The sequence below is a fragment of the Entelurus aequoreus genome, linkage group LG25 (genome assembly GCF_033978785.1).
Source record: "Entelurus aequoreus isolate RoL-2023_Sb linkage group LG25, RoL_Eaeq_v1.1, whole genome shotgun sequence".
NCBI lineage: Eukaryota > Metazoa > Chordata > Actinopteri > Syngnathiformes > Syngnathidae > Entelurus > Entelurus aequoreus.
Genome location: NC_084755.1, coordinates 19,542,921 through 19,569,510, shown reverse-complemented (window position 1 = coordinate 19,569,510; position 26,590 = coordinate 19,542,921). Strand labels below are relative to the sequence as shown.

Here is a 26,590-nt window from a genome sequence, read left to right as displayed (position 1 = left end):
TTTTAAAAGAAAAACCCTAGTTGAGGTTCAACAGCGCCTCTGCTGTTTGCCGACAAGAAGTGCAGTCTATTTAGAATCAATAGCAAAAAATCCATCCATCCATCCATCCATTTTCTACCGCTTATTATTCCCTTCGGGGTCGCGGGGGGTGCTGGTGCCTATCTCAGTAAATCACAATGAGCAATAGATGCCATGCACTAACACAAAAAGGAATGATCAAGAACACAACAAATGCTGCTTCAGGGAAAAAAAAGGTTTTAAGTGCTCTCTGCTGTGCAACAACACAGCGACCACTTCCACTCCCTCAGCACTTTGTTCAGCCACAAGAACTTACAAAGTCAGCTAACTCCTTCCTCTTTTCTTTTCCCTTTCATCGCAGCGTGTTGACATGAGGAAATATACGTTTCGCTCACCCACTGGTGGTGCTCTTGCATAAGAAGTTGCACTAAAGTGAACACATTGAATGACAATGTATGATACGAGCTGTTATGGCTGAGTCCTCAGTTCTCCCTCTTCTCTTGCAATACAGGAATGGATCAATAATGTCCGTGCTGGATCTTTTGGCTGCCAGGGGAACCACATCAAGGCCAGCTCCAAGTTGGTGGCCTTTAACACCGAGCAGGCCGGTAAGTATTCTTTAGGATGTGAGGGCTTCATATTCCCTGCACTATTTTAGGGAACAAAAATCTGCAGTTGAAGTGTTTACTTTACATTTGAACATTTACATGGGTTGCTTCCTTTCTTTGATAAATAATTAAATAATTAAAATAATAAATAATTGAACTATAGTACTAGTGGTTAGAGCAGGGGTCACCAACCTTTTTGAAACCAAGAGCTACTTCTTGGGTACTGATTAATGCGAAGGGCTACCAGTTTGATACACACTTAAATAAATTGCCAGAAATAGCCAATTTGCTCAATTTACCTTTAACTCTATGTTATTATTAATAATTAATGATATTTACACTTAATTGAACGGTTTAAAAGAGGAGAAAACACGAAAAAAATGACAATTACATTTTGAAACATAGTTTATCTTCAATTTAACTTTTTAAAATTCAAAATTCAACCGAAAAAAAGAAGAGAAAAACTTTAAAAAATAATTTATGGAACATCATTAGTAATTTTTCCTGATTAAGATTAATTTTAGAATTTTGATGACATGTTTCAAATAGGTTAAACACTCCAATCTACACTTTGTTAGAATATATAACAAATTGGACCAAGCTATATTTCTAACAAAGACAAATCATTATTTCTTCTAGATTTTCCAGAACAAAAATTTTAAAATAAATTCAAAATACTTTGAAATAAGATTTAAATTTGATTCTACAGATTTTCTAGATTTGCCAGAATAATTTTTTTGAATTTTAATCATAACAAGTTTGAAGAAATATTTCACAAATACTCTTCGTCGAAAAAACAGAAGCTAAAATGAAGAATTAAATTAAAATGTATTTATTATTCTTTACAATTAAAAAAAAAAATAATTACTTGAACATTGATTGAAATTGTCAGGAAAGAAGAGGAAGGAATTTAAAAGGTAAAAAGGTATATGTGTTTAAAAATCCTAAAATCATTTTTAAGGTTGTATTTTTTCTCTAAAATTGTCTTTCTGAAAGTTATAAGAAGCAAAGTAAAAAAGTTAATGAATTTATTTAAACAAGTGAAGACCAAGTCTTTAAAATATTTTCTTGGATTTTCAAATTCTTTTTGAGTTTTGTCTCTCTTAGAATTAAAAATGTCGGGCAAAGCGAGACCAGCTTGCTAGTAAATAAATAACATTTAAAAAATAGAGGCAGCTCACTGGTAAGTGCTGCTATTTGAGCTATTTTTAGAACAGGCCAGCGGGCTACTCATCTGGTCCTTACGGGCTACCTGGTGCCCGCGGGCACCGCGTTGGTGACCCCTGGGTTAGAGTGTCCGCCCTGAGATCGGTAGGTTGTGAGTTCAAACCCGGGCCGAGTCATACCAAAGACTATAAAAATGGGACCCATTACCTCCCTGCTTGGCACTCAGCATCAAGGGGTTGGAATTGGGGGTTGAATCACCAAAAATGATTCCCGGGCGCGGCCACTGCTGCTGCTCACTGCTCCCCTCACCTCCCAGGGGGTGACCAAGGGTGACGGGTCAAATGCAGAGAATAATTTCACCACACCTAGTGTGTGTGTGACAATCATTGGTACTTTAACTTTCATTGATTGATTGATTGATTGAGAAGTTTATTGACATCTTAAATAATTGAATCCATGTAATGCTTTAAAAAGGCAAATGGAGGGCACAAAAAGCCAAAAGGCTTGTTTCCATTGTGGTCCATTACATATTCATCACATTTGATACATTCAATAATAAAATATATATAACCTGTAACATGTATATAATTAATTACATTAAAAAATGAATAAATGATGTACATATACACAGTATACATGTCAGATGATTTGAAAAACACTATATACAAAAAATGGGGGTGGGGGTATATACATTATGTACATGAACTTAACTTTACTTTTAGCCTTAGGGTGTAATAATAGATGATAAAATGAATTGGAAAATCTCACATAAAAAATATACAACATAAAGTAGCAAGAAACACGTCAATAATGAATAAAGCAAAACATGTTGTAGACCAAAAATCACTTCATATTCTCTACTGCTCACTAGTGTTACCATATCTGAGTTATTGTGCAGAAATATGGGGAATTCACTACAAATGTGCGCTTCATTCACTAACTGTGTTACAAAAAAGATCAATTAGAATAATACATAATGTTGGATACATAGAACATGCAAAACTTTATTTATTGAATCAAAAATATTGAAATTCAACGATTTGGTGCATTTGCAAACAGCTAAATTGATGTACAAAGCAAACTATAACCTGCTACCCAAGAATGTACGACAATTCTTCTCAACAAAAGAGGACAAATATAACCTTAGAGGAAAATCTAATTTAAAACGTGTATGCACGTACAACACTTAAAACCTTTAGTATATCAGTATGTGGAAATAAATCATGGAACGGATTAACCAAAAAAATCAAACAAAGCACCAATATGATTCAGTTTAAGAGACGGTTCAAATTACAAGTGTTCACAAAGTACACAGAACAAGAATTATGATGAACATCTTGAATCCTTTTTTTTTTCTTTGAGACAAAGATTATTTATGTATTTAATATTTGTTTACCGTATTTTTCGGAGTATAAGTCGCTCCGGAGTATAAGTCGCACCGGCCGAAAATGCATAATAAAGAAGGGAAAAAACATATATAAGCCGCACTGGAGTATAAGTCGCATTTTTTGGGGAAATGTATTTGATAAAAGCCAACACCAAGAATAGACATTTGAAAGGCAATTTAAAATAAATCAAGAATAGTGAACAACAGGCTGAATAAGTGTACGTTATATGAGGCATAAATAACCAACTGAGAACGTGCCTGGTATGTTAACGTAACATATTATGGTAAGAGTCATTCAAATAACTATAACATATAGAACATGCTATACGTTTACCAAACAATCTGTCACTCCTAATCGCTAAATCCCATGAAATCTTGTACGTCTAGTTCAGTGGTTCTTAACCTTGTTGGAGGTACCGAACCCCACCAGTTTCATATGCGCATTCACCGAACCCTTCTTTAGTGAAAAATTAAATGTTTTTTTTTTTTTCAAATTCAAGACAAAGTTATGTTTTTGGTAACACTTTAGTATGGGGAACATATTCTAAGTAACAAAGACTTAATTTAGAGTTATTTGGACACTAGGGGGACATATTCTAAGTAGGGCTGCAACTAAGGATTAATTTGATAATCGATTAATCTGTCGATTATTACTTCAATTAATCGATTAATAATCGGATAAAAGAGAGAAACTACATTTCTATCCTATCCAGTATTTTATTGAAAAAAAAAAACAGAATACTGGCACCATACTTATTTTGATTATTGTTTCTCAGCTGTTTGTAAATGTTGCAGTTTATAAATAAAGGTTTATTAAAATTTAAAAAAAATAAATAAAAAAAAAAACTAAAAAAAACCTCTGTGCATGCACATAGCATAGATCCAACGAATCGATGATAAAGACTTAATTTAGAGTTATTTGGTCAGGGTTAGAGGGTTAGGGTTATAATAAGGCCATGCCGAATAAGGCATTAATAAGTACTTAAAAATGACTAGTTAAGAGCCAATATGTTACTAATTTGCATGTTAATAAGCAACTAATTAATGGTGAATATGTTCCCCATACTAAAGTGTTACCATGTTTTTTTTACTGGTGCACAAAATGAACCGTGCATGAACATCACCTTGTTCAAACAACAAAACCAACACAGTGCATGAACTCACAACAAATTACACACCTGCAAATCAGTCAGCTGTTGCCGTATCCGTAATACACCGATAAGGAGAAGTTTGTATTTACACGATGAGTCGGGTGTGTTTTGACCTCCGCCGAACCCCTGAGGCTGACTCACCGAACCCCTAGGGTTCGATCGAACCCAGCTTAAGAACCACTGGTCTAGTCTCTTACGTGAATGAGCTAAATAATATTATTTGATATTTTACGGTAATGTGTTAATAATTTCACACATAAGTCGCTCCTGAGTATAAGTCGCACCTCCGGCCAAACTATGAAAAAAACTGCGACTTATAGTCCGAAAAATACGGTACTTTCTATGGTATATTATTTGCTATGGTATGAAAAGAGGTAGGATTAAATAAGCTCAGCTTCTTCCTACTCCTTTTCAGACGTACTATAATGAAACAACTGGAAATGTGTGATGCATTACATTGTATGTTGTGCATGTTCAAAATGAACTGAACTGAATTAGTTCAATCTTAATACACTATTTCTGAGCATGAACACTACAGTTATGCTGTATTTTTACTTTACATTTGAATATTTACACACTTATTATGATCGTGGTGCATTCTTATTTGTAACCCATAGATGTTCAAGCTGCTTATATACTCAAATATCCCTAAATATATCTTGCAGTGTACCCCAGGGATCAATACTGTGACCTAAATTGTTATATCTCCACATGAAGGGCATTTGTAAAGTCCACAAATAGTTGTGTTATGATGTGCCTGCAGGGGGCGCCATACTGGGCCTGTCATCAGTGAGGCCTGCAGCAGATGGCCAATGGACGGTCACTAACATCCCCTGTCATTCCGGTACTTTATTTCTTTTAAAAAAACACCTTCCCTGTATTGCCGCAGGTCAGATTGCTTCATAAATACGTCCAAAATGTGATGAACGTTTGCTGCCTCCTCTCCATCAGATTTGGTCTCCGACTTGGACTTTTCTCCTTTCGACGAGTGTCTCCTGGCAACGTGCTCCGCGGATAAAACGGTGAGATCCCTGGCTTACCTTTTTCCCCTTTTCTCATGTCCACATTGCATCCTCAGCTCTGTTGTTGCTGGCAGATTCTTTATTTTTCCTACGACCGCCTTAGTTTTTTATGTTATTTAAACTTCTTAAAGAGCCCCATCCTCCTTTTTGGCGTTTAACCGCCGGATGCAGGTGTTGAGGTTTGACTGGAATCTGCCGTTTTGAAACTCAGCAGCTCGGTTTACCTCCGAAGACATGCGGCAGACGTCCAACAAGTGGAGTTTTATTTAATCACTTAATCATTTCTTCGTGGTCTTCTAAGGCCCCCTCTACACTAAGCCGGATAAGGTTATCCAGGGTAAATCCCACATAACCTTATCCGTCTGGAGAGAGGGTCCAGACTGAGGCCAAGAAAAAAAAAAATCCTCATAGCCATAGCACACATAAACATGTGTGTAAGAGGGAAACATCAAAGAACACAAAGGACATTAAAGACATTAAAAGAGCAGAGATGATGCAACCAGCCACTTCTACACACAGCCACAAAAGTAAAACAACAACAACAACAACAAAACAAAAACATATACACTGTGGTGGCCTCTGTGGTGTTCCACGCCATCGTCTGCTGGGGTGGGGGGGAGCATGGCCAGAGACAGGAGCAGACCCAACAAAGCAACCAAGAGGGGCGACTCCACCCTCGGCCGCCCACCAACTCTCGGCCAGTGTCCAGTCCGCATGGATGAGCGAGGATGTGTCTAAGCCAAACTTTTTCCACTGAGGGCCGCACATTGAAATATCAAAGTAAGCGGGGGCCATTTTGATATTGTTTATTTTAAAAGCCAATACAATATATATATATAAAAAAATATGCATTTAGGCCTCCACTCAGGCTTGATCCTGGGAACCCCAAAGGGTTTAGGTAAAAAAATATAAAAAATGTCATTATTTAGTATTATTATTATTATTCAAGGTCTAAATCTCCAGATCAACATTAGGTCTATCTGTCAATATGAAGTATTTTTTTCAAGATTTAAGTTGTATGCTCTTTTTGTCAAAGAAAACCCAGTTTTTTTATGGAAAAAACACAAAATATGCAATATTTCCCCCCAGTAACATTTTAAAGTGGAATATTTGAGATTATATAATAATTGGAGTTCATAGCATAACTCATAACAACATTAATTCATTATTATTTTTGAGCAACTTAAATAGACACTTAAAAAAAAAAAGAAGTCCCACTAAAATGATTGGGGATCCAAAAGGGTCCTGCTCAGTAAAGTATTAAAAAATAAATCATACTTTTTTTTTGTACTTTTAACACAATAGTCTCAAGATCAACTTCAGATCTATCCGTCAATTAATAACTTTTGTTGTTGTTTATGTTTTTTGTTTGTTCGTTTTAGGCCCTTTAAACAAAACAGCTTAGTTTTTTATATGGCAAAATATTTTCCCCCAAAAAATATTCCAAAGTGGAATATTTAATGTGACGTAATTGGAGCTTTGAATAGGTCAACAATTCATAATGACATTGATTTTGATTCATTATTATTTTTTAAAGAAAGAAACAGCCTGCATGGCAGCTTTGTGTTATTAGAGTAAACATTGCAACATGTTCTTGTTACATTTCACCTGTTTGCTCTTTCATACCACTTTTTATGTTTTTTTATTTTTTTAATCGTATTTTTAGAATGTGCCGCGGGGGCGTTAAAAAATTACCTGCGGGCCGCAAATGGCCCCCGGGCCGCACTTTGGACACCCCTGGTCTAAGGAGACCGAGGTGTCCCAATACCTGCTCATTCAGCCAAGATACTGTGAAGCTTGTCCGTCCCGGCGTTCAGTCTCCGTGGCCAAAAGGCTCCCGGGAGGCAGATCCAGAAGTTGACAAAAAAAGCACCTCAGAAGTCACGAAAGTGGCACCCCTTGTCACACAGTCCCAAAGGGGCCCGAACCAAAGGGCGAAAAACCCCACATGAAAACAAGAGGGAAACATCAGGAACACAAAAGGATGACACAAGAGCACAGAGCTCCTGCCACCAGCAGCCACTACAGCGGCACCTTTTGGAAAAAAAAAAAAAAAAAAAAAAAAAAAAGTGTGATTAATCTGATTAAAAAAATATCGAATCATTTGACAGCATTACTTTTTTCTTGTGGGACTCTTTATGTGTGCAGGTGAAGCTGTGGCGTTTATGCAACCCAGACCTGGAGCAGCCCACAGACCCGGAGCTCATCCTTCACCCCGGCCAGGGCAGGCTGGAGCTGGTGCTTTTCCACCCGACCTCTTCGGGTTTGCTGGCCGTTGGTTCCACCAAGGGTGTGCTTATTTGGGACACAAACCGCCAGGAGGCTCCTTTAGCTGGTAGGCACAGCTTGCAACTTCTGCACTAGAGTGTACTGTACCTTGTCCACTAGTGGTTCTCAAACTTTAAAAAAAAAATGTATTTATTTATTTTTACCAAGTATTATTATTATTAGTACTATTATTATAGTGTTGGCCCTGTGATGAGGTGGCGACTTGTCCAGGATGTACCCCGCCTTCCGCCCATGTACAGCTGGGATAGGCTCCAGCACCCCAAGCGACCCCGAAAGGGAAAAGCGGTAGAAAATAGATGGATGGAAGTACCACCTTAAAGGCCTACTGAAATGAATTTTTTTTTATTTAAACGGGGATAGCAGATCCATTCTATGTGTCATACTTGATCATTTCGCGATATTGCCATATTTTTGCTGAAAGGATTTAGTAGAGAACATCGACGATAAAGTTTTGGTCGCTGATAAAAAAAAGCCTTGCCTGTACCGGAAGTAGCGTGACGTCACAAGTTGAAAGGCTCCTCACATTTCCCCATTGTTTACACCAGCAGCGAGAGAGATTCGGACCGAGAAAGCGACGATTACCCCATTAATTTGAGCGAGGATGAAAGATTTGTGGATGAGGAACGTGAGAGTGAAGGACTAGAGTGCAATGCAGGACTTTCTTTTTTTCGCTCTGACCGTAACTTAGGTACAAGGGCTCATTGGATTCCACACTTTCTCCTTTTTCTATTGTGGATCACGGATTTGTATTTTAAACCACCTCGGATACTATATCCTCTTGAAAATGAGAGTCGAGAACGCGAAATGGACATTCACAGTGACTTTTATCTCCACGACAATACATCGGCAAAGCTCTTTAGCTACGGAGCTAACGTGATAGCATCGTGCTTAAATGCAGATAGAAACAAAAGAAATAAACCCCTGACTGGAAGGATAGACAGAAAATCAACAATACTATTAAACCATTGACCTGTAAATACACGGTTAATGCTTTCCAGCCTGGCGAAGCTTAACAATGCTGTTGCTAACGACGCCATTGAAGCTAACTTAGCTAAGGGACCTCGTCAGAGCTATGATAAAAAACATTAGCGCTCCACCTACGCCAGCCCTCATCTGCTCATCAACACCCGTGCTCACCTGCGTTCCAGCGATCGACGGAGCGACGAAGGACTTCACCCGATCATAGATGCGGTCGGCGGCTAGCATCGGATAGCGCGTCTGCTATCCATCTCAAAGTCCTCCTGGTTGTGTTGCTGCAGCCAGCCGCTAATACACCGATCCCACCTACAACTTTCTTCTTTGCAGTCTTCATTGTTCATAAAACAAATTGCAAAAGATTCACCAACACAGATTGCTAGAATACTGTGGAATTTTTCGATGAAAACAGAGCTTTTTGTATTGGATACAATGGTGTCCGAATACTTCCGTTTCAACCATTGACGTCACGCGCATACGTCATCATACATAGACGTTTTCAACTGGAAGAGTGGCGGGAAATTTAAAATGTCACTTTATAAGTTAACCCGGCCGTATTGGCATGTGTTGCAATGTTAAGATTTCATCATTGATATATAAACTATCAGACTGCGTGGTCGGTAGTAGTGGGTTTCAGTAGGCCTTTAATGACCATCATTAAAATACAATAGCGTATTAGGCCTAAGTAGTCATTAAAAACAAGGCAGGTGTTCTATTAAGCAAGTATATTTAATATTTTTGGCTATAGTGACATTACACAGTTTGAACAGTAACACTGTGTTTCAATATAGGAAAAGATAACACTGTACTTTAATCGAGTGATTGTTTGGCGTACCACTAGTGGTACACGTACCACAATTTAAGAATCACTGGTGTACACCATTCAGGAAGTATGCTATATGGACAAAAGTATAGAGACAAAGTTATTTCGGGGACTTTTTGGACAATTTCTCAAGTTGACCTTTTGGATAAATAGGCAGAAATTCCAACAGACGAAATATATTGGAACTTTGGGCATATGTGAAGTGAAATATATTTATATAGCGCTTTTCTCTAGTGACTCAAAGCGCTCTTTTTACATCGTGAACCCCAATATCTAAGTTACATTTAACCTGGGAGCAGGTGGGTAAAGTGTCTTGCCCAAGGACACAACGGCAGTGACTAGGATGGCTGAAGCGGGGATCGAACCTGGAACCCTCAAGTTGCTGGCACGGCCACGCTACCAACAGAGTTATACGGCCCCCAATATGTCCCAATACTTTTGTCCACATACTGCATTTGTTTTAAGTCTTTGTCTTGCACTTTGTCTTACATTTTGATCTGTCAGTTAGTGTGGCAATATAGGAAAGGGGAGTGCAGTAAAACCTCCAACGTTGAACACTAGCCGTTCCGTGATGCTGGTTGACGTCCAATGTGTTTTACCGTATTTTCCGGACGATAGGGCGCACTTAAAATCATTTTTTTCCCTCAAAACTCCACATTGTGCCTTATAACTCGGTGCGCCTAATGTAAGGAATAAGTTTGGTTGAGCTTACCCACTTGGAAGCAATTTTATTTGGTACATGTAACGTAATAAGTGTGACCAGTAGATGGCAGTCAAACATAAGAGATAAGTGTAGGCTGCACTGTTTGATGTGTTTCAACATACGAGTATTATTATGGTGTGTGTATAAGATAAGACATGTTATCTGGCTTTTTGTTTCGCACTATTACGCAAAAGCAACTTTTCTTACCTTCTGGTACCTGCTGATCTGTATTTGGGATCTGCATAAATCCTGAAAAATTGCCGCCTTTATAGTCCATGTCGATTAGCTTCTTTGTTTTCTCTATCTTCTTGTTATGTGACATTCATCCTCCGCTGTTGCCATTTCTAATATAAAGTAGTGTAAAGTTATTTCTTATATCTGTCAGTAAACTCGCCATGAAAGCGCTAAAACATACCGGTATAGTGAGTTTATATTATTCACCCAAGGAACTTTAGTTGTTAGAATTCCGGTCGGACGGTTTTTCACGGGACACGTTTCCGTCCTATATAGGGACACGTTTCCGTCCTATATAGTATTTTTTCAGCAATGGTCATGTGGTGACATCAATGATGGTATTTTGAGAGGTAATCATTGAAGTCGGACATCACTGAAGGCCTAGGTGGGAAACTCACGGCACGCCACTGTATTCTAATATTAAAGGACATTTGTAATGAAGAAAGACGTTAGCGTCTCATAGACGTGTTAGCATTTTAGCTTTAGCCCTTTAGTTTCTCCAGGAAACGAGTAGTATTACCAGTAGTTTTTTTTTTTTTAAAGTGCGTTAATCGATCACAGTTTTTGGACAATTACCATTTGAAACGGCAGTAATGGTTCTTACTACTGACTCGCGCTCGACTTTGGAGGTTGCGCTGTTTTTTATTTTTGTCCTGTTTATGTTTTCCGTTTGTCTTGTAACAATGATACTGCCTACATTTTGCAGCGCTGTGGCTCTTAAGTGCGGGAGCAGCAGAGGTAAAAAAAAAAAAAAAAAAACAATAAAAAAAGTTGGTTTTGCAGTCTTCATACCCAAAAAATAGGGGTGTTCCGATCCGATATTGACATCGGCCCGGTAATAACAAAACAAGTATTAAAAATCTTCGATACAAGTCCTCTTGTAAAGCTAGTTAACCGCGAATCGAACAGTATTACAGTTAATACGCCAAATTTGTCAATACAGTCGCATATTACTAACAGATACATCTCTAAGGCAGAAACATATTAGAAAGTATCCAGTAACAAGCGTGTCCGCATCATTCAATTTACTGCGTGGTGAGTTTAATTATTGTGACCAGTAGGTGTCCCCCACAAAACTATTTACTGCAGTATAAGTGTGACACGTTTTTTTTTACACCTACAATCGTGGTCAAAAGTTTACATACACTTGTAAAGAACATAATGTCATGGCTGTCTTGAGTTTCTAATAATTTCTACAACTTTTTTGTGATAGAGTGATTGGAGCACATACTTGTTGGTCACAAAAAACATTCATGAAGTTTGGTTCTTTTATGAATTTATTATGGGTCTACTGAAAATGTGACCAAATCTGCTGGGTCAAAAGTATACATACAGCAATGTTAATATTTGCTTACATGTCCCTTGGCAAGTTTCACTGCAATAAGGCGCTTTTGGTAGCCATCCACAAGCTTCTCGTTGAATTTTTGACCAATCCTCTTGACAAAATTTATTCATGAAGAATAAATTTAAAAAAAACTCGTCTCAAGTTTGCTGCTGATCACATGGACAAAGATAAGACCTTCTGGAGGAAAGTTCTGTGGTCAGATGAAACAAAAATTGAGCTGTTTGGCCACAATACCCAGCAATTTGTTTGGAGGAGAAAAAGTGAGGCCTTTAATCCCAGGAGCACCATTCCTACCGTCAAGCATGGTGGTGGTAGTATTATGCTCAGGGCCTGTTTTGCTGCCAATGGAACTGGTGCTTTACAGAGAGTAAATGGGACAATGAAAAAGGAGGATTACCTCCAAATTCTTCAGGACAACCTAAAATCATCAGGTTGGGTCTTGGGCGCAGTTGGGTGTTCCAACAGGACAATGACCCCAAACACACGTCAAAAGTGGTAAAAGAATGGCTAAATCAGGCTAGAATTAAGGTTTTAGAATGGCCTTCCCAAAGTCCTGACTTAAACGTGTGGACAATGCTGAAGAAACAAGTCCATGTCAGAAAACCAACAAATTTAGCTGAACTGCACCAATTTTGTCAAGAGGAGTGGTCCAAAATTCAACCAGAAGCTTGTGGATGGCTACCAAAAGCGCCTTATTGCAGTGAAACTTGCCAAGGGACATGTAACCAGCATACTTGCCAACCCTCCTGATTTTCCTGGGAGACTCCCAAATTTCAGTGCCCCTCCAGAAAATCTCCCCGGGGACACCATTCTCCCGAATTTCTCCTGATTTCCACCCGGACAACAATATTGGGGGCGTGCCTTAAAGACACTGCCTTTAGCGTCCTCTCTCACCTGAAACCTTCACCCCTTAACAGCCGCACGCTGTCCATTCGTCCGCGTTTCCTCCATTAAAACAGTGTGTTGGCCCAGTCCCATAATAATGTGGCGTTGGACGTGTTTAACAATGGTCTTTACTTGAAGATGTCAAGAAATGCTGACACGTTGTATGACCTTTTAACTGGGTTAATGATAACGCAAGGCATACTTGGTCAACACCCATACAGGTCACTCTGAGGGTAGCCGTATAAACAACTTTAACACTGTTACAAATATGCGCCACACAGTGAGCCCACACCAAACAAGAATGACAAACACATTTCGGGAGAACATCCGCACCGTAACACAACATAAACACAACCGAACAAATAACCAGAATCCCTTGCAGCACTAACTCTTCCGGGACACTACAATAACATCCACGGCTTTTGGAGCTCAGTGCATAACTGCACACACAACAAGAAGGAGACGAAGAAGAGACATGGCGACGACGAGTAAAAAGACGAAATACGCTCGCAAGTTCCAAAATGATTGGAAAAAATAATTTCATTTCATCCAGAAAAGCTCGAAGGGGAAGGGTAAGCTGCCTGCACCTCAACCCCCGTCTCCCGAATTAGCTCATGGTAGTCACATTTTCAGTAGACCCATAATAAATTCATAAAAGAACCAAACTTCATGAATGTTTTTTGTGACCAACAAGTATGTGCTCCAATCACTCTATCACAACAAAATAAGAGTTGTAGAAAGTATTGGAAACTCAAAACAGCCATGACATTATGTTCTTTACAACTTTCCACCACGTTTGAGTAATTTCACTCGATCAAGCCTTTTCAAGCCCGACATTCCACACTTCAAAATAATAAAAGTAGTAGTATGATCCCTGCTGATATCGTATCTTGCATTACTCACGGCAGGGGTCACCAACCTTTTTGAAACCAAGAGCTACTTCTTGGGTACTGATTAATGCGAAGGGCTACCAGTTTGATACACACTTAAATAAATTGCCAGAAATAGCCAAATTGCTCAATTTATCTTTAACTCTATGTTATTATTAATAATTAATGATATTTATCTTTGTGGAAACACTGATCATCTTAATGATTTCTCACAATAAATATATATAGGAACAGATAAATATCAATATGCAACACTTTATGCACATTTTTCAAATTGAACATTTTCAAATGATCACTTCTAAGACAGTCTTGGGAAATCACAATATCCCATTTTAACTAGCTAGCCACTAACATTTTTTTAACAAATAATGAATTACTTTGCACCATGTTTGTACAAATAATAACTCGTGTAAAATACAAAAGTCAACTCTCAAATTTTTAAATAAATCATGTCACACTTTGAACTGGACACCAAATCTGTTATCTGTTTCTTTGTCAGTTAGTGAAGACCAGGGGCCGTACTTATCAAGCTTCTTAGAGTGCCATTTTTCACTTAAGTCCCGAGAATTTGCGAAATTTAGTCCTACTCTCAAACTTAAGAATAAAAGCTTTTTATCAACGTTCTTAAGTCTAAGAATCACTCCTACTCTCCACGATATTTAAGAGACCTTCAGAGGTGTCTTAAGTGGTTAGGAGTTGCCAGCAGGGGATGGCACTGAGGCGAGAGAGACGTGCGCGAACATTCAGGGAGCGGAACGATGTCCTGGATTTGTTTGATGACAAGCAGCTGATCAAACGGTATCGTTTAGACAGAGCGGGTATTATTTTTGTCACAGATTTAATACTTTTCGATTCCATGTTGATTTCTGCATGTGGCTGCAGTGGGCTAGTATATATAGAGCCACCCACACCAGTTTCAAATTAGTTGCCTAATTAATGAATTGGAAAGAAAATGTTATGACAGTAGCGTTTTTTAAAATTTTTTAAAAGTTTTATTTATACATTTCAACATTTCAACAATCAAATAAGTACAAAAGTAGTACAAAACAGTACAAAAAGAATACAAAGCAGCGCCAGGGGGTTATAAATTCAAAGTAACTAAAATAGAATGCAAAAAAAACATATATATAATATAAACAAAGTGCAAAGCCATAGGCTCACTCAATTTCAGTAAACAACTCAAATTTGGAACACAGCATAATCGTCTTCACAGCTTTCTGGTTGCTAGAGGTAGAGAGTGTCTTAATGTACAGTTCTAACTCTTTTTTAAAGGCACAAAAGACAGGTCGGGTATTGAGAAACTTACATTTATGAATATAAAACTTAGCCAATAGTATAATGAGGTTGCAAAGGTAAAATTCCTTTTCAAATTTTTGTTCATATAGTGTAAAACCAAATATCACATCTTTAAAACAAAGCACAAATGTGTCGTGAATATTGTCCAGGATGAAGCGACAGATGCCCTGCCATAGTGACAGTAGCGTATGTGTGTGGCCGTGAGGTGAGTGACGTCAGTGAGTGTGTGGGCGAGAGAAGAGAAGAGAGGGAGCGGTAGCGTGAGTGCCGGCGGGGACTAGTTTGTTTTGTATTATTTTGTAGTTTATTGTCAAAATATACACTCCCATTGTCCACTTAAATATTTCCAAGATATTTCTTTATTCTTAGACAACGGATTCCCTTCCGTGATTGGTCATTTCTATGGACACAGAAATGACGTCACCTAAAATTCCGTTTACGGCACATAGTAATGTCGTAATTCAGCTCTGAGTGTGACACTTAAGATTCAGTCCTACACTTCGCTGAAAGTGTGAGTAAGACGCTTGATAACTAACTTTTAAGTGCAGCTTTCAGCGAAGAATTTATTTACTCTTAAGTCAACTCTTAGCAGACTTCTTAGGAGTAATTCTAAGAAGCTTGATAAGTACGGCCCCAAGTCTTTAAAATATTTTCTTGGATTTTCAAATTCTATTTGAGTTTTGTCTCTCTTAGAATTAAAAATGTCGAGCAAAGCGAGACCAGTTTGCTAGTAAATAAATACAATTTAAAAAATAGAGGCAGCTCACTGGTAAGTGCTGCTATTTGAGATATTTTTAGAACAGGCCAGCGGGCTACTCATCTGGTCCTTACGGGCTACCTGGTGCCCGCGGGCACCGCGTTGGTGACCCCTGACTCACGGGTTCCAAATCGGAAGTGAAAGCGTTGTATCGGGACACCCCTAACCAGCCCACCCTGGTCTCAGGATTTTGCCGCTACTCAACCTCCTTCCAGCACACAAGCACGTCACATGACAGCTGGCCTGGCTGCTGCTGCTGCTGCACATCGCTGTTCCATCTTTCCACAAAAATAAGATTTCTCTCTATGCCACCATAACTATACATGAATGTATTTTCTTCTATCTCGTGCTCATCTCTTCTCATCTGCGGAGTGTCACGAAAGCTACGCTGTGCTGACTTACAGCCTGTGCCTTAACTGTAAGGCAGGGGTGTCAAACTCATTTTACATCGGGGGCCACATGGAGAAAAATCTACTCCCACACTGGAAAAAACTGAAATTTAAATATCTCAAATAAGGGTGATATTTGCTTATTTTCTGTCTGATAAGATAATTCTTCTCACTAAGCAGATTTTATGTTAGAGTGTTTTACTTGTTTTAAGTGTTTTGGTCCTAAATTATCTCAGTAAGATATTACAGCTTGTTGCTGAGATTTGATGGCCTATATTGAGTAAAACATGCTTGAAACTAGAATATCAATTTTTGCAAAGCTGTGTCATCAACACTCACAAGTATAAAACTAATTTTTTAAAGTAATCATTTCTTACTTCAAGCATGAAAAAAAAAAATCATGACTTTGACACAATTGTGTCTCATAATTAAAACAGATGACAGCCGAATGGACTTTGCTGTTTTATTTTCAATGAAACAATAGAAAATACGTACTCATATAGTAGTACAGTTGGCACAGTACAGTAAACTGACAGTTAATATTTAAACATTTAACATTTCTAACAATTTTGAACAGAAATAGTTCATGCACATTCAGGTAAATTCTTCAAAATTACAATTAAAAAAACTTTGGCCGGGGGCCGGGCTGTATATATGCGCACGAATTGACTGAAAGAGCACGCACTTGGCGCGATGATGTCATGTTATCGATGGAAAAATGCATTTTTAAACCATATGATTTAGCCTGAGCGGCTAGGAGACCCCGAGAGTAACAAGCGCTTGCCTTGTTGCCTTTCCATTAAGAACAATAAATTAGTTTTTAGTATAAGTTTGCTGGTTTCAAGAAATGTAATGCCGAGCGCATATCATTATGTCAAGATAATGGCACTAGCATTTACGGTATTTTTCGGACTATAAGTCGCAGTTTTTTTCATAGTTTGGCCGGGAGTGTGATTTATACTCTGGAGCGACTTATGTGTGAAATTATTAACACATTACCGTAAAATATCAAATAATATTATTTATCTCATTCACGTAAGAGACTAGGCGTATATCAGCAATCGTCACACACACACGTCAACCAATAAAAATTTTAGCGGGGGCGGGTCATGGCAGAAGTGCATTGTGAAAAAAAAGATGCTACCTGCTACTACTTCCGTACCTATGAAAATTGATAATTTCAACATTGGCGGTAACTTATAAAAACTGAGAAGGGCTGAACAAAAATGGCACCGAAAAGGAAATCATATACTGCAGGTTACAAGCTGGAAGGAGTGAAATATGCAGCAGAAAACGGAAATTGAGCAGCAGAAAAAAAGTTTGGAGTAAGCGAGAAACTTGTAAGGGACTGGTGAAAAATTTCCCCCAAAAATGCGACTATTTATGTATTTTTCCTTCTTTATTATGCATTTTCGGCCGGTGCGAATTATACTCCGAAAAATATGAGACTTAATTTAAGAATATTTTTCAACATATTGAGCAAAAAGGTCTCTCTTTTTTTTTTTTTCTACCAAGAAAAGTGCACTTGTTATTAGTGAGAATATACTTATTTTAAGGTATTTTGGGGTTCATTGCTAATTTTACTTGTTTTGGAAAGTCTTGACAAGCCAAATTTCCTTGTTCTATTGGCAGATATATTTGCTTAGTTCAAATAAAATACCCATAATTTTTGTATTTTTTTTCTTCTTGTTTTTGAACACTGACTTTTTGCAGTGACAAATGGGCCGGACTGGTAAAATCACGGCACGATAACTTAAAAATAAAGACACCTTCAGATTGTTTTCTTTGTTTAAAAATATAACAAGCACATTCTGAAAATGTACAAATCATAATGTTGTTGGGTTTTTTTTGCGGTTAATAGTATTCTATCTTTATTTGTTGTTATTCATACTTTCTGAATAAATGATGTGATAATGTTCATCAGTCAACTCAGTGGTGTTAACTTTCAATCTATCAAGATAAAAAAATAATATCAAAATCAAATTACAGGATGTTATTCATGTAGTTTGATCATTTTCCTCGACTGGTGCACTAAGGTGGTTTATTTTTTATTTTTTTGTACATATGAAGCATCATCTACAAAGATACAAAGAATTGCTATTGTGACATCTAGTGGACACATTTAGAACAGCAGTTTCTTTTACTCAAAAATTTCGGCTCATTTTTATACTTAGCAAATTCATCCCGTGGACTGGATAAAACCTGTTCGGGCCGTACGTTTGACACCCCTGTTGTAAGGAGACACGCTTTGATTCATCGGGTTCTCCCCCCCAACCTCCCACATGCATCTTTCATACTCGATATGGTGGGGGTTTTTTTGCATTTTTTTCTGCCATAATCATGTCCCTATTGTACACGAGCAAAGGTGGATCATGTTTGTGTTCCTGTCCTCCTTATAATTCTCTGAATGATGATGATGTGTGTCACTTCTTCAGTTCTGGAGGAGCACGCTGACCAGCTGCAGAGTCTGAGCTGGAAACCGGACGGTTCCCTGCTGGCTTCCACGTGCAAGGTGAGGACAGGCGGCCCAATCCCATGCACACACACTAAATTCAATCTCATTTGAACTTGTTTTCTTATGTGATTAATTACAGTTTGAATACAGGGCATATTGTTAATGAGCCTAAATTCGACTAAACCAGGGGTGTCACACTGCAAAAACTGAAATCTAAGTAAGATTCAATATCTCAAATAAGGGTGATATTTGCTTATTTTCTGTCTGATAAGATAATTCTTCTCACTAAGTAGATTTTATGTTAGAGTGTTTTACTTGTTTTAAGGGTTTTGGTCCTAAATGATCTCAGTAAGATATTACAGCTTGTTGCTGAGATTTGATGACCTATATTGAGTAAAACATGCCTGAAACTAGAATATCAACTGTTGCAAATTTAACAGAAATAGTTCATGCACAATCAGATAAATTCCTCAAAATTACAATTTTAAAAAATTTGGCCGGGGGCGGGGCTGTATGTATATTGCACTAATTGACTGAAAGAGCACGAACTTGGCGTGATGATGTGATGTTGTCGATGGAAAAATGCATTTTTAGACGATATGATTTGCCTGAGCGGCTAGGAGACCCCGAGAGTAACAAGCGCTTGCCTTGTTGCCTTTCCATTAAGAACAATACATTAGTTTTTAGTCTAAGTTTGCTGGTTTCAAGAAATGTAATGCCGAGCGCATATCATTATGTCAAGATAATGGCACTAGCATTTACTTAATTTAAGAATATTTTTCAACATATTGAGCTAAAAGGTTTTGTTTTTTTCTACCAAGAAAAGTGCACTTGTTATTAGTGAGAATATTCTTATTGTAAGGTATTTTTGGGTCCATTGAGGTTAGCTAATTTTACTTGTTTTGGAAAGTCTTGACAAGCCGAACTTTCTTGTTCTATTGGCAGATAACTTTGCTTAGTTCAAATAAAATACCCATCATTTTTGTATTTTTTTTTCTTGTTTTTGAACACTGACTTTTTGCAGTGCAAACATTGAGGGTCACATCGCAGTTATGTTTGACCTCAGAGGTCCGATTCTAAAAGTGAATGATAATATTACAGAATTTCCGTATGCATTTGATTCTTAGACTTAGACAAACTTTATTGATCCACAAGGGAAATTGTTCCACACAGTAGCTCAGTTACAAAGTATGGGAAGGGAAAGGATAATGCAGGTAAACTGGAATTTGGGATGTACCATGTTGTAAATGTATGCATGCACTGCAAAAAGTCAGTGTTCAAAAACAAGAAAAAAAAATTGAGGGTATTTTATTTGAACTAAGCAAAATTATCTGCCAATAGAACAAGAAAATTCGGCTTGTCAAGACTTTCCAAAACAAGTAAAATTAGCTAACCTCAATAAACCCAAAAATACCTTAAAATAAGTATATTCTCAATAATAACAAGTGCACTTTTCTTGGTAGAAATAAAAGAGACCTTTTTGCTCAATATGTGGAAAAATATTTAAATTAAGTAAATGCTAGTGCCATTATCTTGACATAATGATATGTGCTCGGCATCATGATTTTTTTTTTCATGCTTGAAGTAAAAAATTATTACTTTAAAAAAGTAGTTTTATACTTGTGAGTTTTGATGACACAGCTTTGCAACAGTTGATATTCTAGTTTCAAGCATGTTTTACTCAATATAGGTCATCAAATCTCAGCTACAAGCTGTAATATCTTACTGAGATCATTTAGGACCAAAACACGTAAAACAAGTAAAACACTCTAACATAAAATCTGCTTAGTGAGAAGAATTATCTTATCAGACAGAAAATAAGCAAATATCACCCTTATTTGAGATATTGAATCTTACTTAGATTTCAGTTTTTGCAATGTGTTCGAAATTAACTCAAATCATAACCATACCTTATAAGGGTTGTTAATTTGATAGGATTCATTTAGTTTTTACATTAAAAATACATGTAAAAAAAAAAAATACAAATATTGTATTATTTATTTTGTTTTGAAAAGCAAAAAAGAAGGCAATCCAATTAAAAAAAAAAAAGAGTTTATAATAAAAAATAAAAAACTTAAAAAATTCAAACAGACATTCCCATTAAATCATTAATAGATTGCCAATGTTTTACACTTGCACAACAAATTATAATCGTATAAATATATATATATTTTTTAAAACGGAGTCTTTTAACAGTGCGTAACTTTTTCTTGCACTTGTATGTCAACAATGTTAAAATGTCAGTGCAGCTTATCCAGTTAGACCAGGGATGTCCAAAGTGCGGCCCGGGGGCCATTTGCGGCCCGCAGGTAATTTTTTAACGGCCCCACGGCACATTCTAAAAATACCATTAAAAAAACAATAAAACACATAAAAAGTGGTATAAAAGAGTAAACCGGTGACAATAAAATGTTGCTATGTTGACTCTAATAACACTAAGCTGTCATGCAGGCTGTTTCTTTCTTTAAAACATAATAATGAATCAAAAACAAGGTTATTATGAATTATTGACCTATTCAAGGCTTCAATTAGGTCACATTAAATATTCCACTTTGAGATATTTTTTGGGGAGAATGTTGCAAATTTTGTGTTTGCTATATAAAAAACTATGTTTGTTTGTTTTTTAAAGAAGGGCCTCAAATGAACAAACAAGGAACATAATAAACAACAATACAAGTTATAATTGACGGATAGATCTGAAGTTGATCTCGAGACTATTGTGTTAACAGTTTTTTTTAAAATTACGATTTATTTTTTAACACTTTACTGAGCAGGACCCTTTTGGATCCCCAATAATTTTAGTGGGAGTTTTTTTTTTTTTAAGTGTCATGCTCAAAAAAAAAAAAAAAAAAATTAAAATCAATGTTGTTATGAGTTATGTTATGAGCTCCAATTATTATATAATCTGAAATGTTCCACTTTAACATTTTATTGGGGGAAACTATTCCATATTTTGTGTTTTTTCTATAAAAACTGGGTTTTCTTTGACAAAAAGGGCATACAACTTAAATCTAAAAAAAAACCAAACAGATATACCTAATGTTGATCTAGATATTTAAACTTTGAATAATAATAATAATAATACTAAATAATGACATTTTAAAAAAATGTTTTGAACCTAAACCCTTTGGAGTCCCCGGTATCAAGCCTGAGTGGAGGCCTAAATGTATATTTTTTATACATATATTGTATTGGTTTTTAAAATAAAAAATATCAAAATGGCCCCCGCTTGCTTTGATTTTTCAGTGTGCGGCCCTCAGTGGAAAAAGTTTGGACACCCCTGAGTTAGACCCTCGAAAAGAGAATTTCTATTTCTCCAGTTGTCATTGCAGTAGTCAACCACTAGATGGAGCCAGTGATCCACATCCATACCTAAGATTTCCCTCTTAAAATATCAACAGTAAAGACTCCATTTCATCAGATTCAAAACATTAGAAGGCTTGTTGGAAAAACGTGTGGCTGAACATGTGACTTAAGTGATGTTATGGTCCGTGTAGGAAATTTTGCTTGTGACCTCACCTGACCCCAACACACGCAGGGTAAATAAATACAAGTCTCTTTCACCGCCACATTCCTCGTTTTTTCACTCAAAAACATTCATTTTTTTAGTTAGGGTGGAACCACAATTGTTACTTCTTGTTTGCACTCAAAGTGGCAGAAGGAATTGAATATGAAGTTATTTGTAACAATTTTATTTTTGATTTAATGCAAAATAATCGCACACAATAATAATTTATTTCAGTCATGTAACTAACAATAGAACTAACATTAATATTGTTCATTCTTTCGTAGTAATACACATGGTTTCTGTATCTAACAGTTTTGTCGAATATTTTAGCCTTATAGTGTCACTAAATAAAAAGACCAAAATATTGGAAACGTCTCTTTTAGGAGTAAAAATATTATTATTACAATGGATATTTTTTTGTTTATGTTTTGAATAAAAATGATATTATATAAAAGACATAGACCTATTGCATTTATGAAAATAATTGTAGAAATACACATAGATTAGCAAAAGTTTAGCTCAAATTGATTTCAAGTTCAACCCTAAAGATTAAAGATAAAATAAGAGGTCTGTGATGTTGCATACAGTCGTCCCTCGACACATGGGGCTTCGAAAATTTGCGGCTAACCCTATTTTTGCCCTAAATTTAAGCATTTTTTAAGCATAAAATTGTCTAAAGTAAAGTAAAAAATATCAATATTACATAACAGTGGTTTTGGCCACAAGATGAAATCAAACCAATGTGGGCGTTTTTCTTGTCTAAAGGGCTGTCAATATTTGATTTATAATGAATAATTCCTACTTTGCAATAAACGAGGGATTAGTATATAACTATGTATATATGTATGTATGTATATATATACATATATGTATATATAATTGTGTATATATGTTATGTATATATATATATATATATATGTGTGTATATATATATATATATATATATATATATATATATATATATATATATATATATATATATATATATATATATATATATATATATATATGAATACATATGTATGTATATATACAAATATATGTGTATATATACATTTATATATACATAAATACGTATATAAGTGTATATGTATATATACATCAGTGTTTCCCACACATTCATTTATTTGTGGCGGCCCGCCACGAAAGAATTACGTCCGCCACAAATAAAAAAATAAAAAATGAATATATATATATATATATTTTTTTTTTGTCCTGTCCAGCTTCTCAGGCAAATCATATAGTTGATGTAGATGCCCATATAGGCTGTTCAGATTTACTTTACAAAAGAGAAGTGTAGGATACTTCTCTTGTTGCCTTATTTGTATTTGACCACTACTGTTTTCTGTTTATTTGTTACTGACTGTGGCAGGACACCTCTGCCTCTGTTTCACTTTATGTTGCTGGTAAATAATATGGTTGTAGTAGTAGGCTAAAGTTAAATTATTTAGTATGCACTAATTAAAGGGGCAGAGCTTTAAGAGACATTTTAGCTTTTATATTTTATAAGATATATATTTTTTGTAGGAACCACAATTAATAAATATATTTCAGTGAATAACTTATTGTTCAAATCTGTATATAAATATGTACATAAAGTGTTGTAATTATATTGTAAAATGGATGGATGGATGGATGGATGGACGTTTAAAACAAAACTGTTATTGTTAATTAGTAAGTATACATTTTTTGAGCCTTTTTAGAGAAAATCACATCATTGTAGTAAATTATGCAAATTACTCGATGTCATGGTGATCACGCCCATAGCCACGCCCCCACCGCCACAGGTATCTTGGCAGTTTATGGGAAACACTGTACATACACACGTATATATGTATATGTACAGTATATACAGTATGTATATATGTGTGTATGTCTACAGTATATATGTATATGTAGAAAATGGATGGATGGATGTACAGTCATGGTCAAAAGTTTACATACACTTGTAAAGAACATAATGTCATGGCTGTCTTGAGTTTCCAATAATTTCTACAACTCTTATTTTTTTGTGATAGAGTGATTGGAGCACATACTTGTTGGTCACAAAAAACATTCATGAAGTTTGGTTCTTTTATGAATTTATTATTACAAGTGTATGTAAACTTTTGACCACGACTGTATGTACAAAACCCAAAACCAGTGAAGTTGGCACGTTGTGTAAATGGTAAATAAAAGCAGAATACAATGATTTGCAAATGCTTTTCAACTTAAGTTCAATTGAATAGACTGCAAAGATAAGATACTTAACTTTAAGTTGCAAGGAACATTTTGAGTTACAAGCATCGGTGCAGCAAATGTCACAGTCAACCCCGTAAGATCTGCCCAAAACATCTGGTTGGTCTTTTTTCCAAGCATGGGAAATAATAAGGTGAGTGTGAAAGACAGAGCTGAGAAGAAGAAGAAGTGGATGATAATCATTGAAATAAAATAATCAAATGAGGTAACAATTTGAGCGTATCGCTGCTAGTCTGCACTGTACTGACGCAGAATGAGTCCAACACCAGCCAAGATTGTTAAAATCTTTCTAAATGTCGTACATTTATCCATGAAAATGTGGAAATCTGCTGATGGTGTGTTTGACAGAAGCAGCTAGAAGGAGAGATGCTGTACATTGTTACATCTTAAAACTACTGTAGCTGTTCGTAGAACATACTGTACATGTAATTCTATTGTTTATTTTTTTTAATATTCATTTTTAAAAGGCCTGCACATGTTCAAATTGTGCTGTCTTGGGCCAAGCACCAAATACATTGATTTTAGTTCACTTCAATATTTTGATACGCAAGTGTTTTGAGTTAAGAGCTCCGTCAGGGAACCGATTAAGCTTGTAAGTTGAGGTGCTACTAGTGCTGTCCCGATACCAATATTTTGGTACCGGTACCAAAATGATTTTGATACTTTTCGGCACTTTTCTAAATAAAGGGGAGCTCAAAAAATGGCATTATATGCTTTATTTTAACAAAAAATCTTAGGGTACATTAAACATATGTTTCTTATTGCAAGTTTGTCCTTAAATAAAATAGTGAACATACAAAACAACTTGTCTTTTAGTAGTAAGTAAACAAACAAAGGCTCCTAATTTAGCTGCTGACATATGCAGTAACACATTGTGTCATTTTCCATTCTATTATTTTTTCAACATTATTAAGGATAAGTGGTAGAAAATGAATTATTAATCTACTTGTTCATTTACTGTTAATATCTGCTTACTTTCTCTTTTAACATGTTCTATCTACACTTCTGTTCAAATGTAATAATCACTTATTCTTCTGTTGTTTGATACTTTACATTAGTTTTGGATGATACCACAAATTTGGGTATCAATCCGATACCAAGTCATTACAGGATTGTCATGATCTGTGGTCTGGATCATGTTTTTGTTATTTTCTGTTACTTTTAAGACTCCAGTAGTTCCTGTTTTTGTACATCCTTGTTTGTTTTAGTTTCCATGGCGACTGATTAGTTTCACCTGCCTCATGTGTTCGGGACACGCACTTGCTCTAATCAAGAGACTATTATTCAAGCCTGTCTTTGACAGTCGGCCTGGCTTCATTGTTTGCGTCACGCCTATGCCAAGTAAGTTTTGTTTGTTTCATGCCATAGCCTATGCTAAGTCTTAGCCTCTCGTGCAATCGGCACGTTTGCTTTTTTGTTGTTTGCCTGTATTTTGGTAGTTGGGTGATTTATGTTAAATAAATCAAATCCTACCTTCACGCCTTCATCCGGAGCCGTCAGTTTTGCTTCCTGGGAGAACAAACCTCACAGTAAGCTGCGAAACCCCCCACCGTTCAAAGTCCTCATGTGTCCAGGGACATATCTCCTGAGTTTATAAACACAATATACATTTAAAAAAACAAAACAAAATGTTGTGATGCCAAAAAATATTGATGTAATCATAGTAGTATCAACTAGATACACTCCTGTACTTGGTATCATTACAGTGGATGTTAGGTGTAGATCCACCAATGGCGTTTGTTTACGTTTTGACGCCGGTGAGCTACGGTGTGTAGTGAAGCATGTTTAGCTATTCCTCGTCCTGCAGGGATGATACTTGTAAGAAACTTACTTTATTTGATTAGATTTTAGAAGTAGCTAAAACACTGCCGACTGTGGCTGGACTTTAGCTGCTAGCTAGCTAGCCATGTCTTAAAGCACCTCTTCCTGAGTGCGTTTCAGTGTTATAACTTCACCTTTATCGTTAGTTTTCAAGCCAAAATGCGTCCGTTCTCCCTTTTCTGTCTACACACTGTGTCTGCTTGTAAGTACTACGTGTGTGCGCGCTGCCGAACATGCTCCTCTGCTCGTAAACCAGCAATGACACGACGTGACGACGACGGGGCCGCGTGGGTGAGGGGGTGGCGGAGGACCGGTACTTTTCCGAGGCGGTATAGTACCAAATATGATTCATTAGTATCGCGGTACTATACTAATACCGGTATACCGTACAACCCTAGGTGCTACATTAGGACATTTTAAATGTCACCATTTGCTTTTATGGGTTCAACTCACTTATTACACCGCAAAACTATTTATTCAAAGCCATCCATGATGGTAAGCAAAACCGGTGTTATACCTGCAAAACAAAACAAAATTCTGCTGTACATTGCAAAAACTGAAATCTAAGTTAGATTAAATATTTAAAATAAGGGTGATATTTGCTTATTTTCTGTCTGATAAGATAATTG

General features: G+C 36.5%; 1 protein-coding gene across 2 annotated transcripts in view; it reads left to right on the top strand.

Annotated features, from left to right (window-relative positions):
- Positions 1 to 26,590, top strand: part of coro7 (coronin 7) — a 367,135-nt gene that overhangs the window by 8,030 nt on the left and 332,515 nt on the right. For both annotated transcript variants that reach the window (XM_062036912.1, XM_062036910.1), the window contains exons 2-6: positions 530 to 626; positions 5,095 to 5,175; positions 5,283 to 5,353; positions 7,502 to 7,688; positions 18,375 to 18,451. In XM_062036912.1, the coding sequence (XP_061892896.1) occupies positions 530 to 626; positions 5,095 to 5,175; positions 5,283 to 5,353; positions 7,502 to 7,688; positions 18,375 to 18,451 (513 nt within the window). The remainder of the gene's footprint in view (positions 1 to 529; positions 627 to 5,094; positions 5,176 to 5,282; positions 5,354 to 7,501; positions 7,689 to 18,374; positions 18,452 to 26,590) is intronic.